The sequence below is a fragment of the Budorcas taxicolor genome, chromosome 1, assembly GCF_023091745.1.
Source record: "Budorcas taxicolor isolate Tak-1 chromosome 1, Takin1.1, whole genome shotgun sequence".
NCBI classification, from domain to species: Eukaryota; Metazoa; Chordata; class Mammalia; order Artiodactyla; family Bovidae; genus Budorcas; species Budorcas taxicolor.
Window position 1 is genome coordinate 175,346,196 of NC_068910.1, and position 18,668 is coordinate 175,364,863.

Below are 18,668 nucleotides of genomic sequence, written 5' to 3' on the forward strand. Positions count from 1 at the left end.
AAATGAAACATAAACACCTTTCCTTTTTCGCTGGGCACCAAAAGCAGCATCCACTCTGCTCTCTGGTTGTGTGTCCTGTATGCTGCCTGGGAATCAAAATCTCTTAGGTGCTCAAAGTTTCCAAGGTGGACTTGGCCATCTGATGAGCAAGTAACTTGGGTGGGGAGCCAGGAAGCAGAGTTTGCCTATCCTCAACTCTGGCCCAGTTAGTAGGACCACCTAGGAGCTGATGCCATGCTCCCCCTGAAAATTCTAGTCTGGTTGATCTGAGGAAGGGCCTGGGCAGGTATTTTTAAAAGCTCCCAGGTGACTTTATAATGACAACCAGAGTTGTGACCTGGTCATTGAAATGGACTCAATCCCTCTGCAAGCTCCCAGTTCGATGGGGAACCCAGAGTGATAGGAAAAGAGACAGTAAGTACTGACCCTGCAGAGGGTAAAAAAAATTCAATAAAGGAGGTAAAAGTTGGTCTTGACCCCAAACTGGAGATGGTAATGCCTTGCAGAGTCTTCAGCCCTGACCACACAAATGGATTACAGATTATTCTTTCAAGATGCCCTCTTGGTGCTTTGCCTTTCATTTTTATTAGCACTATTAACCTTCTACAAAAATCCCAGTGGAAGTAAATGACTGCAACAAAAATAGCTTAGTGGCAACAGAAAAGAGCATCAGCAGTCTTGTTTTCTGGGACAAGATTACAAGGGCCACCAATCCTGAAAGAATAAGGTGCCAGTGAGACACATCGGTTTGGTGAGTCAGGGCAGAATTTCTCCCACTAGTGCTATATAGAATGATTAATTCATTATGGGAAGTCAAAAGCTTAACTAAAGCCTAGTCAGAGATGGGCTATGAGATCATTATACTGTTCCTACAAATTTCATTATCTCTAGACAACTCTTGATTTTTCATGACTATGGCACCCATATCCAAAAGAAATACAAAGCTCATTCCAAAGAAAAGCATAAATGCATTTCCAATATTCTGTGTCCCTGTTCCCCTCTCTTATCAGAGTGAGTTGAGAGTCCACTGCCTTTTCCCTGTGTCTCCAGTAGGTCAATTGGAAGATCAACACAGAAGCCACCAAAGTGCCTGAATAGAGTGCCCAGATTTCTTAAAGTCACACTGGTATAGAAATTACAGACATTTAGCACACCCTGGATATTGTAAACTCTCAAGTATAAAACTCAGAAAATGTAGGCAATGACTATTAGAAGAAAGGGTATATGGTTGATGAGGTGGAAATAGAAGACCACAAAGGTGCTATGAAATGCAGAACTGAACTCGCACACAAGAGAACATGTGTAGAAGTGTGCCTTATTTGTATTCCAAATAAATGCATTAAAGGCCAGGTCATAAGCCTTCACATGCTACAAGCTCTCACTCTTGCAGATTTTGTTTGTTTAGTGACATCCCTACATACTCTGTCCTCAGACTCTTTACCTTCTTCCTGTCCATCTATTCTATCAAGTTCTTCCTTAACCAGGGAGATTAGAATGGCTAGATGACATGTTTCATCATTTAGAAGAGTCTTTTGCCCTATTCTCAGCTCCATTATTTCCCTATTTCTTTATTTCACCTGCCTGGCAAAAATTTACACCTAGATGAATCTGACTGTCCGGCTACTCATCACCTATAACCAAGATGCTGAGCTGTGCTGGAGAACATCACAAACTGCAGCCATGCATTGTAAATTCTTGGTCTATAGTAACTATACATAGAGCCCACCAATCCTTTGGCTCTTAGCTCTTAACCCCTGCCCATTTAGTTTTCAAACCTGCCCTATTTGTCTCAACCTCAGTCCTACCTCCTCTTCCTTTAATGTCACCAGATAAACCTACCTCCTGCTTCACAGAGAATATAAAAGAAATGAACTGTAAACCCTTCCACTTCTTGCTACCAAATTTGGCAAACTACCCATAGCATATGGGACTGGGGTCTTGCCCATTTCCCTGTGGGCTTCCAGCTGCTTCCGGTATTTGAATGGCCTACCTTCCTCACCCTCAGGTGGGTGTGCACTCCACAATGGCTTCCAAGTTAAGGGAACACAAACTAAGACAACACCCGTCCTTTCCTCCCTCTTCCTGTCCCTGTGGAAGAGGGTCCCTTCCTCTTCCCAAGGCTGTTTCTTGCAGGCCCATCCCTGGCTCCTTCTCAGGGCCCCCACTCCGCTGATTACCATCTCTCATTGCTGCATCTTATCTTTGCTTGAATTCTACTTTATTTCATTAATTTACACCCACATTTCACTTCTTATTTCTTCATATTTGTCTGATTTTTATTTTCCCATTTAAAATGTTTCCATTTATCTCTGTTATTTTCCTTAAAGAAGGAAATCGGGAAAATTTTTTACCCAATCTTTGAAACTTAGTACCCTGACACCTATGATAGTTCTTTTCTTCAGATACTTTATTTTATACATAAAAAAAAAACACTTCCTTATACATTTTCTTTACCAGTTTTTTGCTAATTTGGTCAAGCCTCATTTACTTCACAGCCCCCCTAGGTATTCTGCACAGGCTCTGTGCAGAAGCTCACAGTGTGATGAACTGGGCTCACAGTTAGTGGGCAATTAACTGACTGTTACATTTAATCTTCTGTAAAACTGAGAATATTTGAGTCATTTGCAGCTTGTCCCCTTGCCTCTATTCCCAAGCCTCTCTAACTTCCTGTCTGCAGTGTAACCACAGCGACCAGAATGGGCCTCTTACAATGCATCTGGCCAAACAACACCTTGAAATATTTCAGTGACTTCTCAACACAAAACAAATAAATTCCAAGCTTCACGGCATGGTTTCCAATATTCTTCATAATCTTCCCTAAGTCATCTCTCATCACTTTCTCTCCCATGTAGTTCTTTTTCCAGGCCATGCTGGTTTAGACTCCAAGGCTTCTCTTCCTGAAATTTATTTATCAATTCATGTAGAAAATTCTTGTTTTTCAGCTGCTAAGTTGTGCGCTACTCTTTGCAACCCCATGGACTGCAGCAAACCAGGCTTCCCTATTCTTCACTACCTCCCAGACTTGAGCTCCATAATTTTTCAGGGTCAGGCCAGATGGCGGGGTCAAAGAGGCAAATATATAATAATAATGGTTTCTCTTTCCTGGAGCTCTCGGTCAGTGGGGAAGACAGAAAAATACCACATTCTGGTAAGAGAGGTTCTGGTGAGAACTAACAGGAAGCCTCTAGCTAGATGTGGATGGTCAGGAAAGCAATCATCAAGCCTAGATCTGAGAGAAGGGATGAGTGGATATTTTTTTTTTAAGGAATGCCTGTGGCTTTTTTCTCTCTTATTCACCTGACAGGTTCCTATTCATCCTTCAACATCTAACTACCCCTATCAGCACCTTCTCCATTCCCCAGAAGTCACTTCATCAAAGGTGTCATTTCAGTGTCTTCTACCAGAGTGTAAGCGAGAGTCATACCTCTCTTTCTCTTTCTACCTCTGTCATTGCCAGACTGCTTTTTTCCTTATTTTCTCTTTGACCTGGCTCTATTCTACCCTAGCTCGTCCTCTCATACTCAGTTCAGATATCTCTTTCTCCAGGGAGCCTTCCATGATCTCCTCTTAGGCAGCCCTCATATGAGTTAACATACACCTTCATATTTCTCTCAGAGCACTGGTCACACTGTGTGATTCATTCATTCATTCCATAAATAAGTATATATGAGCATCATAAATGAGTACTTTCTCTGATTTAAGCATGCATTCTGAACTGATAATCCAGCAGGAAATAAGTCAGACTAAAAAAAGCCATCACCAGCAAGTATAAATTCACGGTGTCCTCTGGGGACACAACCCAAGGAGCTCATCCTGCCTGGGAATCAGGTCGTTGCTCCTCCCCGACTCCCTGCAGTGTGAGGGCAGCCACTGGTGCTCGGGTGTATTACTTGTTTCCCCAGCATGGTATCTGGCACCTTGCATGCAGTCCTTGGACACACAAATGAAGGACAGGAGTGCAGATCCCATGCTTTCCAGGGATGATGGAATCAGCTGCAGTTTCTGCCCTCTAAGAGTTCAAGCTGAGACACGGGTGGCATCTGAGGCAGCCCATCCACCAGCAGGACCCGGGCAGCCAGCCAGCCCTGCCAGAAAGGTGCTGGAAGGGAAGGTGACAGGTAACAAAGTCGGGCAGAGGATCACTTCCAAAAATGAGTTTCAGGGTCAGTCTTGCCTCCTCTCTTCAGCCAGCAGCACTTCAAGTATCACTGCTGAGTGATACTTGAAGCAGGTCGGCTGAGTTGGGCTACAGTTTCTGCTCAGAACGGAGGAAAGGAAAGGGTGGCTAGAGCAGAGGGCAGAGAAATGGGAAGTGAGACAGAGTCAGAGACTAAGAAGAAACTTGTTTCCAGTAAAAATTGCAAGTAGATCCAAGCCAGGACTTTATCTCCGGTTTCCTTCTCTTTCCTGAAGAAATCCCCATGTTTAGACTGTCAGCTCTATTGTAGCTGCTGCTCATTACTTCAGGCATTTTCTGTAATTGAATGCTGGGGAGCCTCTTCCTCCTCTCGTTTTAATTAGTTGTCAGATGCAAAGTGAGCATTGATGGTATTTTCTGTTGCGCCCCCCTGGAGGTCCTCCTTTGCATATTGTCATCACTCAGGTATTAGGATGAAGTTTTTATTTGTAAATGAGGTCTCACTGATCCTTCAACACGATAGGGGAAGTATTAAAAAGGCAAAGCTACATATTGTATTTACCCTGCTGAGAAAAGTTCTGTCCATTAGGCAAACAGAGGTGGCAGAAGGTAACCCAGCAGAGCTGACCCAGCAGACTTTGAGCATACCTCAAGCTACAGAAAGGCTGGGAGAATTCTGATTTTCAACCTTGGCTACCAACAACATAGAAAAAGCTCAGATAAGCTAAAATAAGTGCGGGGAGGAATTTTAGGATCCAAAGGTCTCTTTTCTTAACTCAAGAGTAGAGGAACTGAGAACACTTTAAGCAAGAGCCCTTTAGATTTCCTTTAGGAATCTCATTCTGTGGTTGGAGGTGGATTTAAACCCTTCCCCTGCTTCAGGGGTGATTCTTGATTGCCCGCAGCTCTTCAATGACTGATTCAGAGATAGATACATAAGCTAGTCAGAGCCAGTGGGATGTGACACTTGGAGTGTGTGCAGCCATCTTGTCACTCTGAGGGCAGTGTGAGAATGGAACCAACCTTCGGCTTGTAGAGCTCACAGTCTGATCCCTGGATCAAGTCATTTGGGCTTGCTGTCCCTATGAGCCTAAAAATTTCTGGTTTTGGCTAACCTGACGGTTTTGCTTTGTGTTGAGCTGGGTTTTCCGTTCACTTAAGAAGGCTCCTGACTAATTTACATGCAATAGTTCTAAAAAGAACTGAGATTTTATTCCTAACTTCATCCAGCTGAGGCCTCTAAGGCCTATATCCAAATCTCCACACATTTCCCCTCAGTGTGCTGACCCACAGCAGCCCACACCTCAGGCATTAATGCTGCCCTCCCTGTGGTCCTGCCTCGATGAATCCAGGCACACCAGAAGCACAGCCCCACCTGCACAAGAGGACGGCACCCCAACTGATTCCCTCATTTTTTAGCCTCACTATTAGAGTAGCTCAGTTGCATGTTTGACTGAAATTGAAACTTTCATTTGGGTTCTTACACTGCAAAGAGTATAGGAGGGACTTCCCTTGCAGTCCAGTGGTTAAGACTCTGTCCTTCCAGTACAGGGGATGTGGGTTCTATCCCTAGTTAGAGAACTAAGATCCCATATGCTGTGCAGCACTGCCAGAAAAAAAATTTTTTTTAAAGAGTATAGGTTCCATGTATATTCCTTAATATATGATAATTGTCTTTCTCTTTCTGATTTACTTCACTTTGTATAATAGGCTCTAGTTTCATCCTCCTCATTAGAACGGACTCAAATGTGTTCCTTTTTATAGCTGAGCAATATTCCATTGTGTATATGTACCACAGCTTCCTTATCTGTTCATCAGGAAGGAGGGGACACATGTATGCCTATGGCTGATTCATGTTGATGTACAGCAAAAACCACCACAATATTGTAAAATCATTATCCTCCAATTAAAATTTTTAAAAAGTATAGGAAAATAATCTTACAAATGTACTCTTTATAAATGTAGACTGTACGGGAAAAACTCTGGGTGAATAATATGAACAGATGGGCATGTACACAACTGTGTTTCCTGAAGACAGGAGCTACAGCAGGACTTCATGAGGTCTCTAGGGCTGCGTGTATGGGAGGGAAAGTCACTCAGGGCATCCACACAAAAACAAAATGTTTTGCACTCAGCTGCCTTCTCCCTTTGAAGTCTTTTGATCACCTGGTCGTGGACCATGGATTCTGACCCCCATTCTGTCTGTGGAGCTTTGATGGATCTCTATCTGCCTACTCTGGAGAGTGATGCGAGGAGTTGTTTAAGCTCTGAAATTTTCTAGTTCTAAAGTAGAGTAAAGGCACGTTCCCCCAGCTGCCACCCTGGAGTCACAGGGAACTTGATTGTTGCTCATATCACGACTGTTAGAGCTGGCAGGGGCCTTACATGCCTGGCCCAGCTGCTCTCTTTTCAAGGAAGAGAGATGTGGAGATGGCAGTGACTATGAGCATGTGGAGACTGGAGGCAGGTGAAGTGGTGGCTGGTGGAGGGGCCAGGGGCAGGAAATGAGGGCTCTGTCATCTCTATCACTGACCTTGAACAAAACATTTTCCCTCTTCCTGATTCTTTCTCATCTGTAAAGTGGGTGATGACTGCAAAAACTAATTCTCCCTCTCACAGCTGTGAAGCCATGCTTACAAATTGTCATCAGTTTCAACAAAGTGCCCATATCTGAGTCTGGAGAAAACTTAGCCTCCCCTAGTATCTGATGGCTTTGCAATTACTTGTTTCATTTTTGGATCATAGGTTAACAAATGAGGGCTACTCATCCTTTTACAACGGCACTGAGGGAGATGAGGGTGTGTGTGTGTGTGTGTGTGTGCGTATGTGTGTGCATGTGTGTGAACTTAGGGTTGTGTAGACTCTTCTCCTTTCTCTTCTCCAATTCCTCCCTGAACCTAACACTTACAGTGTGTGGAGCATCAGGCTGCCCATCTGTCACCCCAGCTGTGTCTCAGTTCCTGACACCCTCTATGAGGGAAGCAATAGCACATGAATGGCAGCCCCTGGTAATTCAGAAGGCAACCAACTTGTCAACAATTCTGAAGAAGGATTTTATCTATCAAAGTAGAAAACCTAAAAGAAATATTCTAAAACACTTTAAAAAAAATATAAATGCCTCTTCATTTTTAATGTGTATGCACCATGGCATTTATTCAAGGTAGACATTTCAGGAGAAGTGACAAGCTTAAAATTCACTTGTTATATGTTTAATATTCATGCACCATTTAAATTCTGTGGGTATCATGGTCTTAAGATAGTTCACTCTGTGTTATGCAGAAAAATTGGTAAACTCTGTGACAGAAGAAATTGCCCTTTAAATTGGCTTCTCGTTTCTTGGAGGCACTTTATAAATACTTAATGTTGTTGCTGTTATGTTATTATAATTATATGAGAAGTGGCTAGTTTATATCGGCCTTAACAGCAAGAATGAAAATCATGAAGGGTGTCACAAAAATTATATCACCCATGTTAAACATTTCATCTCATGTTTTCCTAGTGGTCAAAATACTTAGTGCACTGAGAGCGTCCCTAAGGCAGAGGGAGACAGCCAGGAGCACATCCTGCACATAGCGACACATTAAGAAGAAGCCCACGTGGCTTGGGCTTACTATTCACTTTGGCTCTGGAAGGTTCCCTTAGTTAGGGCAGGGTACAAAGTAGATGGGCCCAGGTGTCAGGTGCTGAGTGGAAGGGGAGGTGAGCTCGACCTGCCTACTCCAGGAGCCTCCCCGGGACATAGGCTCCAGAGAGCCCCAAGGCCAGCCCTGGGCTGGGCAGGTTTTCCTCTTGGCGACTGCAGCAGGTGGAGAGGCCTTGGCCAGCTCCGAGGCCTGGGCCTGAGTACAGCCGCCAGCTAGGCAGATAGAAAGTGTAGCCACCGCCTGGTTCACCAGTCACCAGTCCACGTATATCACTATCGCCTTCTATCTGGTGAGGACAATGAGTTCCAATGCTACAACTGCCTCAGAATTGTCGGAACAGTCTTTTAAAAACACCTGTGCCTTGGGAGACTCTTATTCAAAAGGTCTGGGTGGAGAGTGGTTATCTGCATTGTAAAAAGCACCACAGGTAATTCTGCTGTGCAGCCAGAGTTGAGAAGACACACCTCCTGAGAGACTCAGTGTCTCCAAGATGTCAAATATTTTACTTTATGACTCTATGCCTTCAAGGATGAAGTGTGAAAGGGCTGTCTGAATAAACACAGAACAGGATGATCATGGAGTCAGTTTGCTCTGCCTTGGAATTAACTGCCTTGAGGTTTGTAGAAATGAAGACATAGGTGTTCCTTCTTTTTCTTCACTGTTTAGATCCAGGCCCAGCCCAGTCTGGCAGGAATGCCTAAAATGCCTTCTGACCAGTGAACAGCCCAGGAGGACTCCTTAGGGGATGATGGTATCCTGCATGAAGTTCCAAATGTGCTCAGCTGAAAACTGAGCAGGTGATCACATACCCCCTCATCTGTGCTCCTCCCATCTTCCCATAACCTTGATCACTTCCTAGAAATACCGATTTGCCTTGCCACAAGCACCTGTGTGATATTTTTACAAAACTAGCAAAATGCTTTTATTAGAGTTCTCCAGAGAAATAGAATCTTATAATTTCTTATAAAATTCCTTGCTATATATCTTTTTATATGTAATATTTGTATATTTTATATATAATTATAATATATAATGGGTTTCCTTGGTGGCTCAGATGGTAAAGAATCTGTCTGCAATGCAGGACATCCAGGTTTGATCCCTGGGTTGGGAAGATCCCCTGGAGAAGGGAATAGCTACCCACTCCAGTATTCTTGCCTGGTGAATTCCATGGACAGAGGATCCTGGTGAACTACAGTCCAGGGGGTCACAAAGATTTGGACAAGACTAAGTGAGACCAGTCCTAGGTGTTCATTGGAAGGACTGATGCTGAGGCTGAAACTCTAATACTTTGGCCACCTTACGGGAAGAGTTAACTCATTGGAAAAGACCATGATGCTGGGAGGGATTGGGGGCAGGAGGAGAAGGGGACAACAAGAGGATGAGATGGCTGGATGGCATCACCGACTCGATGCACATGAGTTTGGGTGAACTCCAGGAGCTGGTGATGGACAGGGAGGCCTGGCGTACCACAGTTCATGGGGTCGCAAAGAGTTGGACACAACTGAGCGACTGAACTGAACTGAAGTGACTAGCACACATAATATATAATAAAATATAGAAATATATTTTTATATATAGAAATTATATATGCACACACACATACACACATATATATATACATATACACATAGAGAGAGATTGATTTCTTATAAGGAATTGGGTCCCAGTTGCGAAGGCTGGGAAGTCCCAAGATCTGTCATCTGCAGCTCAAGACCCATGATAACCCATGTATAGGTTCAGGACAAGTCTGAAGGCCTGAGGATCAAAAGAGTTGATGGTGTAAATTCTAGTCCAAAAGCCGCAAAGAGTTGATGGTGTAAATTCTAGTCCAAAAGCCGCAGGACCCAAGACAAGACAATGTTTCATTCTGCGTTCAAAGGCCAGAAAAATCTGATGTTCCAGCTTGAAGCAGTCAGGCTGGAGGAGTCCCCTCTTGTTCGAGGGGACTCAGCCTTTTTGTTGTATTTAAGCCTTCAGCTAACTGAAGGAGAGCCACCCATCTACATTAGGGAGGCAATCTGCTTTATGTAGTCTACAAATTCAAATATTCATCACATCCAAAATCATCCTCATGACACACCCAGAATAATGTTTGACCAATCCGGGTACCCTGTGGCCCAGGCAAGTTGACAAATAAAATTAACCATCACACGCCTTTTCTCTTGTCAGCCTCTTAAATAGATAGAGGCATGTATATCTCAGAGTGAGTGACACAGGATGAAGTCTGCCCCTTTCCAGCACCTATAGGAACAGCTGCCCACTGTGGGGTATGACCTCTTGTGGCATGAATCAGAAGGACTTCCTGCTCCTAAGGTGTGTGGCAGACGCCCTTTCTATCTGCAGGAGTGAGAGCTCTGAGTACCAACCCAATCTGGACTCATGTCACTATGTATACAATAGATCCCCTGGTCCCTGACATGTGTTGGGTTTCTCTCTATGCCCTCTCCCCACCTCCCAGCTCCACTTGGCCTTCTTTGTTTCTGTGTTGATACGCTGCTGGAGAAAGCCAAAGAACTGGGCTGGCTGGACCCCAGCAATTCATCATTTCTGACTTTCTCTGGATCTTCAGTATTACCTACTGTGCATTTTGTCATTCCTTAGCAATTGACCCACTTACCCAATCTTCTATTCAATAACTATTTTTGAGCACCTACTACTTGCCAGATACCATGATCTGTTAACAGGGATGTAGAAAAAAAAAAAAAAACAACCAGAGGTGATCTCTGCTCTCAGGGAGCATACAGCCTGAGAGACTCCAAAAGGCAGGTGTCCTAAACCTGTCTAAATACCTCAGTCCTCTGTATTTGCAGGTGACTTCAGTGACAACCATGGGTTCACCCCTGTTAGAAGCTCCTGGGTCTTTACTGCTGGTTGGCACTCTCTCCAGCATTCCCTGTGCCCTCTGGATAGCTGCAGCTGATGCTGGCAGGCTCTTGGGTCTCCTCTAGCCAATGGTGCTCCTGCTTCTCTTCTTCCTTTTTCTTACTGCTCCCTCCTACATTTCCTCCTGCTGAGATTTCAGCCTGTCCACCCACATGCCCAATCCGGAACTCTGTTCACGGAGACCTCTCATTCTGAACCCCAAGGTCACTAAGTCCTGTTTATTCTTCCTCCTAAAAAAAAAAAATCACCTTCTTCCTGTCCATCTTTATTAGCACTGCCTCATCATCTGCCCCCAGGCTCAACTCTCTCCCCCTCTAATCTAGCTTTCACATGTTTCCAGAAAACAATTCAAATACATCTTATCATGTCCTACTCCTGATTCAAGTTTTTCAATGGCTTTTACAAGCTGAAGCAGGGCTTTAGCACACTTTTTTTTTTTGGAAGAAGGATGCTGTTTTTCCTTCAAAATGTAATATGAAGCACTAAAAAGAAATGAGCTATCAAACCATAAAAAGACATGGAAGAAACTTAAATGCATATTACTAAGTAAAAGATGCCAATATGAAAAGACTGCATACTATAGGATGTGCATACTACATGAAACTCTGGAAAATGCAAAGCTATGGAAAAAGTAAGAGGGTCAGTGGATGCCAGGGGTTACAGGTCAGAAAGAAATAGGCAGAGCACAGAGGATTTTAAGGGCAGTAAACTACTCTGTATAATACTATGATGGCGAATATCTTTTATGACATTTGTCCAAACCCACAGAATGTAAAACACCAAAGTTATACATATAAGTGTAGCCTTTGGGAGATAACAGTATGTCAAGGTAATAATACATTTACGATATATATGAATAATACATTTGGTATGTAACAATAATACATTCATTACAGTAAGACTGTAATGAATGTACTACTTTGATGTGGGATGTTGATAGTGGGGGAAGCTATGTGTATATGATGTAAGGGGAAATTTCTGTACTTTCTGCTCAGTTTTGCTGTGAACCTACTCTTGTTCTAAAAAACAAAGTCATTTATGACATACTACATTAAAATTTTTTTTAAGTACTACATTTAAATTTATCTTTAAAATCTTATATTCATATTCACACTTAGAAAAGTAGAGCTGCTTTGCTGAAGTGGTGGCAATGGAAGGAGGAGGGCAGGGAAATGCGTCTCCTGTCTGTACCTCATCTCCCAGATGTTCCCTGAGACCTTGGGGCTGTAGGACTTGGAGGAACCCCAGAGACCTGGAGGACTGGAGCTCAATGCCTTAGTGAGGCAAATGATGGCCTTCCTAATCAGGCCTAGCTTTCTTTCCAGGCTCAGCCCTTGTGGTTCCGAACACTGTGCCTTCCCAATGTTCTACACAGACACTAGTATTCCTCCAGTATCTCCCACTCCATGGGTCTCCCTCCAGGCCATTGCACACATTGCTCCTTCTTTCATCCTTCCCCCCTTTTCTCTACTTGATGATCCCCTTCAAGTCTCAGCTCAAACAGCACCTCCCCTGTGGAACTGCTCCAGATTCCCCAGGAGACCTTCTTCATGCTTGGTTCATCCTGTACCCTCCATTATGGCATCCGTTCAATGCACTGTCTGTTTTTGCACGCCTGACTCCAATTACACTATGAGCAATTTAAGAGCAGTTTTCATCTTGATAGCCTTGCTGTTTTCATCTTGATAACCTCTGTAGCTAGCATGATACCTGGTTTCCTGAATGTTTGCTGAAAATGAACAAGTGGAAGAATAATGAATACATAAATTCTCTGCTTTCTCTCTCAGAAGATGACCCCACTTCCCACTAGACTGAGATGATGCTCAATCACTTGTTGGTGGCTTTTCTACATTCCCATCAATTTCTTTGATTTTGGGTCAGTGTATTTACAAACCAATCTAGCCACAGTAGCTCACAGCTGGGTCTCCACTTGACTCCCACCCCCCATTCTTTTGTTGACAGAGCTGTGTTCCTTTAGATGTATCTTCAGTTCATCCTTGAGTTATTTCACCTTTCTGCTTCCATTTGCATATGCTCTTGGTTTAGCAAAAGGAAGCTTGGCAGGAAGAGAAATTTCCAGCCTGTCCTTCTCCAATGTACTTCAGTAAAAGACATCTGTAGTCCTATATTTGCTTGGAATATTTAATACTTAATTTTCAAAGCCTCAGTTGAACGCATGTTATAACTGAGCTGATATCCCAAGTCCACAACAGTATGCAGAGCCTGAAAAATCATCTAAAGTTGGTGCATTATTCCTTCCTATGAATTTCTTTTGTCTCTTATGTTTTACAGAAGTAGGTAGCTCAGAAAAGGTCTCAAAGAATATTTATTCAAGCCTGTTTACCTGTTTTTAATGAAGCCAGTCAATCCCATGAACTTCCTTGTTTCCTCCTACTTTTTCATGCCATGTCTTATCACAAGTGTTCAAGCTCTTAGAAAAAACCCCTAAAGCTCAAATCCGGACTTGCTCCTCAATCAGGTCTGTTTCAAAATTCACCAAAATACCTGCAGCTCATACACAGTTTTAAAAAACTAGTCTGCCCCCTGGAGACTCACTTATATGTGGCACTTCATAGACATCTGAAATTTTTATAGTCTTAAGGGCTTTTGGTTGAGTTTTTTAGGTACTTTTGATGAAATATTTTCCATTATAGATACTGATCCTATGGGAAAGTTGTCTAAGATTGTTCACTATATTTCTTTTTTTTTTTTTTAACTTTTTATTTTGTGTTGGGGTATAGCTGATTAACTGGAGAAGGAAATGGCAACCCACTCCAGTGTTCTTGCCTGGAGAATCCCAGGGACGGCGGGCGGGGGGGGGGGGTGGGGGGGGATGGTGGGCTGCCGTCTATGGGATCGCACAGAGTCGGACACGACTGAAGTGACTTAGCATAGCTGATTAACAATGTTGTGATCATTTCAGGTGCACAGCGAAGGGACTCAGGTATACATACACATGTATCCAATCTCCCCTAAATGCCCCTCTCATGCAGGCTGCCACATAACATGAAACAGAGTTCCATGTGCTGTACTGGTTATCTATTTTAAATATATGTACATGTCCATCCCAAGCTCTCTAACTATCCTTCCCCCCCATCCTTCCTGCCTCTGGCAACCATAAATTCATTCTCTAAGTCTGGATTGTTCACTACATTTCTTAACCCATATTTTCTTAAATTGCTATAGTACTTAACTTCTTTCAGTAATAAGTAGTGAATAGCTATTTATCATTTGTTGCTGTTGTTGCTGTTATTGTTTAGTTGCTAAGTCATGTCTGTTAAGCAGTTTTAAAAAAACTAAGGTTAGAATACCCCTGGTAATGAATCTACAGGGTCTTTCTAATACAAGTAAACAGTAATAAAATAAGAACCATTAACTGAGCAGAAGTCAAATTGCCTTAGTCTTATGGTGAACAAAGACCACCTTCCCTTCCCAAACCATATTATTAAGGAGAATCAGAAAAACTCAGGCATCATTAGCCTTCAATATTTTTGCTATACTGTGAAAGGGGGCAGAATCAGTTGCCACTATCTTTTATTCATTCACCACATTGCTTCATCCAGTCTCCACACTCACAAAGTTCAAGAAACCTTCCTCCCAATTCCTCCTCCCAACCCGCATTGCCTTTTTCATTCAAGGCAAGAATACTGAAGTGGTTTGCCATTCCCTTCTCCAGTGGACCACATTCTGTCAGAACTCTCTGCCATGACCCGTCCATCCTGGGTGGCCCCACACGGCATGGCTCATAGTTTCACTGAGCTAGACGAAGCTGTGGTCCATGTGATCAGTTTGGTTAGTTTTCTGTCATTGTGGTTTTCATTGTCTGCCCTCTGGTGGAGAAGGATAAGAGGCTTATGGAAGCTTCCTGATGGGAGAGACTGACTGAGGGGGAAACTGGGTCTTGTTCTGATGGGCGGGGCCATGTTCAGTAAATCTATAATCCAATTTTCTGTTGATGGGCAGGGCTGTGTTCCCCTCCTGTTGCTTGACCTGAGATCAAACTATGGTGGAGGTAATGAAGATAATCTCCTTGGAAAAAAGTTATGACCAACCTAGACAGCATATTAAAAAGCAGAGACATTACTTTACCAACAAAGGTCCGTCTAGTCAAAGCTATGGCTTTTCCAGTAGTCATGTATGGATGTGAGAGTTGAACTATAAAGAAAGCTGAGTGCCGAAAAATGGATGCTTTTGAACTGTGGTGTTGAAGAAGACTCTTGAGAGTCCCTTAGACTGCAAGGAGACCCAACCAGTCCATCCTAAAGAAAATCAGTCCTTAATGTTCATTGAAAGGACTGATGCTGAAGCTGAAACTCCAATACTTTGGCCACCTGATGTGAACAACTGACTCATTGGAAAAGACCCTGATGCTGGGAAAGTTTGAAGGCAGGAGGAGAAGGAGACAACAGAGGATGAGATGGTTGGATAGCATCACCAATGCAATGGACATGAGTTTGAATAGGCTCCGGGAGTTGGTGATGGATAGGGAAGCCTGGCGTGCTGCAGTCCATGGGGTCACAAAGAGTTGGACATGACTGAGCTACTGAACTGAACTGAATTAAACCCATTTTGAATCTTACGTCATCAGTCCCCCCATGTTACAGTCACTTACTCATCCCTAGTCAGTCCCTCTCATAGGAAAAGTTTAGCTCTGGTTCACTCTCTCCCATATTAGTTTTGCAATACATTTTAGTGATTTCAGTGACCCCAAAGGTAATCAATCCTTCCCTACACCTTTATCTTTCAGCTTCTTGACCTCTTCTGGTCTACTTATCTTGCATTCAGCACAACCTCAGTCACTCTCTCCCAAGGGACATGCTTTAGACTTTAACAAGAGCAGGACACCCCATAACCTCAATTTCAAGAATTTCAAGAATCTCTCTTTCTAACTACCACTTTCTTTCTTTCTTTTTTTTCACTAAGAGATTTAGTTGTATTTTTATTACTCTTTATTTATTTATTTTATTTATTATTATTATTATTATTTTGCAATATTGTATTGGTTTTGCCATACATTGACATGAATCTGCCACGGGTGTACATGTGTTCCCCATCCTGAACCCCTTCCCACCTCCCTCCCACCTCCCTCCCCATACCACTTTCTATTCTTCTGTTCTACTGTCTCTACTGATCTTACTCCAACAATCCCTTGGTCCTCTGGATGTACAATTCACTGATCCTTCCTACTTTTCACTGTCCTTCTGCCTCCTCCTTTTCCTGGCTTTAGTCCTCATTTTCCTACCTGCTCAGCTTCAACCCCAAAGTCCACCATTACAATCACCCCTTTGCATAAACCCTCAGCATCATTGCCTCTCTTTTTACCTTATGCCCTTGAAAAACTCCACCTGGACTTGCACGGCTGAACACGACTGGAAGAGAAACACCCAATCTTGGAGATGGTGTCTTTGAATTTATTAGCACAAATCTCAAGCAGATCCTTAATGCTGTCTAGCCACTTTGATGCATTCTCTTGGTGCATTCCTTCTTCTTCTGCTGCTGCTGCTGCTAAGTCGCTTCAGTCGTGTCCTACTCTGTGCGACCCCATAGACGGCAGCCCACCAGGCTCCTCTGTCCTTGGGATTCTCCAGGCAAGAACAGTGGAGTGGGTTGCCATTTCCTTTTCTAATGCATGAAAGTGAAAGGTGAAAGTGAAGTCACTCAGTCGTGTCCGACTGTGCGACCCCATGGACTACATACAGCCTTCCAGGCTCCTCCGTCCACGGGATTTTCCAGGCAAGAGTACTGGAGTCGGGTGCCGTTGCCTTCTCCCATTCACTCTTCTACTCTCCTAGAAATTCTCTCTCTCCTCAAACTTTCAACACCACTCTTCCATCCTCGCTAATAGCTGGTACGGCCTTTCTGATCTCACTGAGAATGCAGAAGCAGTAGGAAACAAGTCCTACAAGATACTGCTCTGTCACCCTGTCAACCCACCTACCAGCCTCACAGCCCATGGACTCTGCCGCCTTTCATGTTACTCTCCTCTTGTGTCTTCCAGAAACCTTTCCAGGTGCTTTTTTCTCTACTTATCTTAACCATTGTTTTCCCTTCTCAAAAAGAATTTCTCCATCCGCATATAAGTGTGCTGTTGTTTCTTCCATGTGTTATGGCACTCTCTCTGACCACACCTACCTGTCCAGCTTCCATTCCATTTCTCTGCTTCTCTTTATAGAAATAGTCATTAAAAGAGCCGCTGCCAGTCCTGCTCTTTATATGCTCTCTTGAACATAGTCCAATCACGTGTCAGTGAACCCCTCACTCCTTCAAGATGGATCTTTTCAAAGTCATGAGTGACTTGCGTGTAGCCAAACTGAATGATCAATTCTTGACCCTCATCTTACTTGACTCATGAGCAGTATTGACAGAGTTTGTCTCTATCCCCCTTTGAAATGTTGGATTCTCGGAATCCCTATTCTCCTGGTTTTCCTCATCTGTTTTTTAAAAAACAAAAAAAAAAAAACAAAAACACAAAACAAAAACAAAAACCCACTGCTTGTTTCAATGTTCTTTGTTGGTTCTTCCTCATTTTCTCAACTTAATGGACTTCCCAGGTCACAGAACATGTTCTTCTGTTTTCTGTACTATTTATACTCACTCTTTTAACGTTCTTATCCAGTTTCATGGTTTATATAATATATACTTGTTGATGACTCCTACGTCATCCTCATCCAGCTCAGATCTCACTTCTATACTCAAGATTCATATATCCTTTTGCCTATATACATATATGTCTTTTCTTGGATGTCTAATAGGTATCTCAAACTTACTATGTCCCAAATCAATCAGCTCTCTCCCCTCCTAAGTCTCTCTTCCTTCATTCTTCCACATCTCACTTAGTGGCAATTCCATCTTTTCTGTTGCCCAGGCAAAAAACCTTAGAGTCATCTTTGACTCTTCTCTTTTCTCTTGCAACCGAAATAGAATCCAACAGAAGATCTTCCAGTCTCAACTTTGAGAACCAGCTATAATCTGACCACCTCTGACTACGTCCTCAGCTACCATCCTGGTCTAGACTCTCTTAGGTTACAGAAACAGTTCTGATGATGCTGAATTGCCTCAACAGCAAAGTGGTCTTTCTCTTATCTGGGGGATGTCTAAAACCTGTACGACACCCCAAGCCTCACACTCAGATTTTATCATTTCAGATTTATTCTTATAATGTTAAAATCGCCATCTCTTCTTAGTTGTCTTTAAACATTTATCTTGTCCCTAAAGCATTTAAGGTACATTAGAAAAGTATATGTGTGAATGTGCGTGTGTGTGTGTGTGTTAGTTGCTCAGTTGTGTCCGACTCTTTGTGACCCCACGGGCTGTAGCCCACCAAGCTCCTCAGTCCATGGAATTCTCCAGGCAAGAATAGTGGAGTATATAAATACATTAAAATAGAAAAACATGAGAAAATTAGGGAAAGGGAAGATAAGGATAGAAAAAAATTCATATGATGTCACAGGTGAATTGTGCATACACCCACATGCCATGAGGTTTTGTACCCTTGCTAGAAAGGGAATACTAACAGAGGAGTCTCTTCTTCTAAGATGTGCTTTAATATCAGATCTCTTTTTGCTTAACAGGCCCCTAGAAGACACCATGATCACAGTGGCTCCTTGGACCTGAGTGGCAGAGGGCTGTGTGGGCATGAAAGGAGAAGGGTTGTATGCTCAGAAGTGAGGCAACATTGGTTAGGAGGACCCTTCTCTCTCAAGACTGGGTCCTGATGTACACCCCAATCATTCCCTGGTATTCCCTCCAATCTCCCACCTCCCAGCTCACCCCTACATGTTACCCTGAGTACTTACCAAGACCCAAGCAAGAAACTCTGAGTCCTGATTTTCCAAGATTCCTAAAATAAAAATAGAGCAATACATGGTCATCGTTTCCTCGGGTAGAATTTTAACTGAGTATTAAATGTCACTTAAAATTTTTTAAATTGAAATATAGTTGATTAACAGCATTGTGTTAATTTCAGGTATATAAACTTAACTTTTGATGACGCTGTTCTTGAC

General features: G+C 43.0%; 1 protein-coding gene across 1 annotated transcript in view; it reads right to left on the bottom strand.

The window, feature by feature from the left end:
* KCNAB1 (potassium voltage-gated channel subfamily A regulatory beta subunit 1) overlaps positions 1-18,668 on the bottom strand; it is a 469,491-nt gene that overhangs the window by 103,194 nt on the left and 347,629 nt on the right. The window contains exon 2 of the mRNA XM_052636474.1: positions 18,462-18,505. Within this exon, the coding sequence (XP_052492434.1) occupies positions 18,462-18,505 (44 nt within the window). The remainder of the gene's footprint in view (positions 1-18,461; positions 18,506-18,668) is intronic.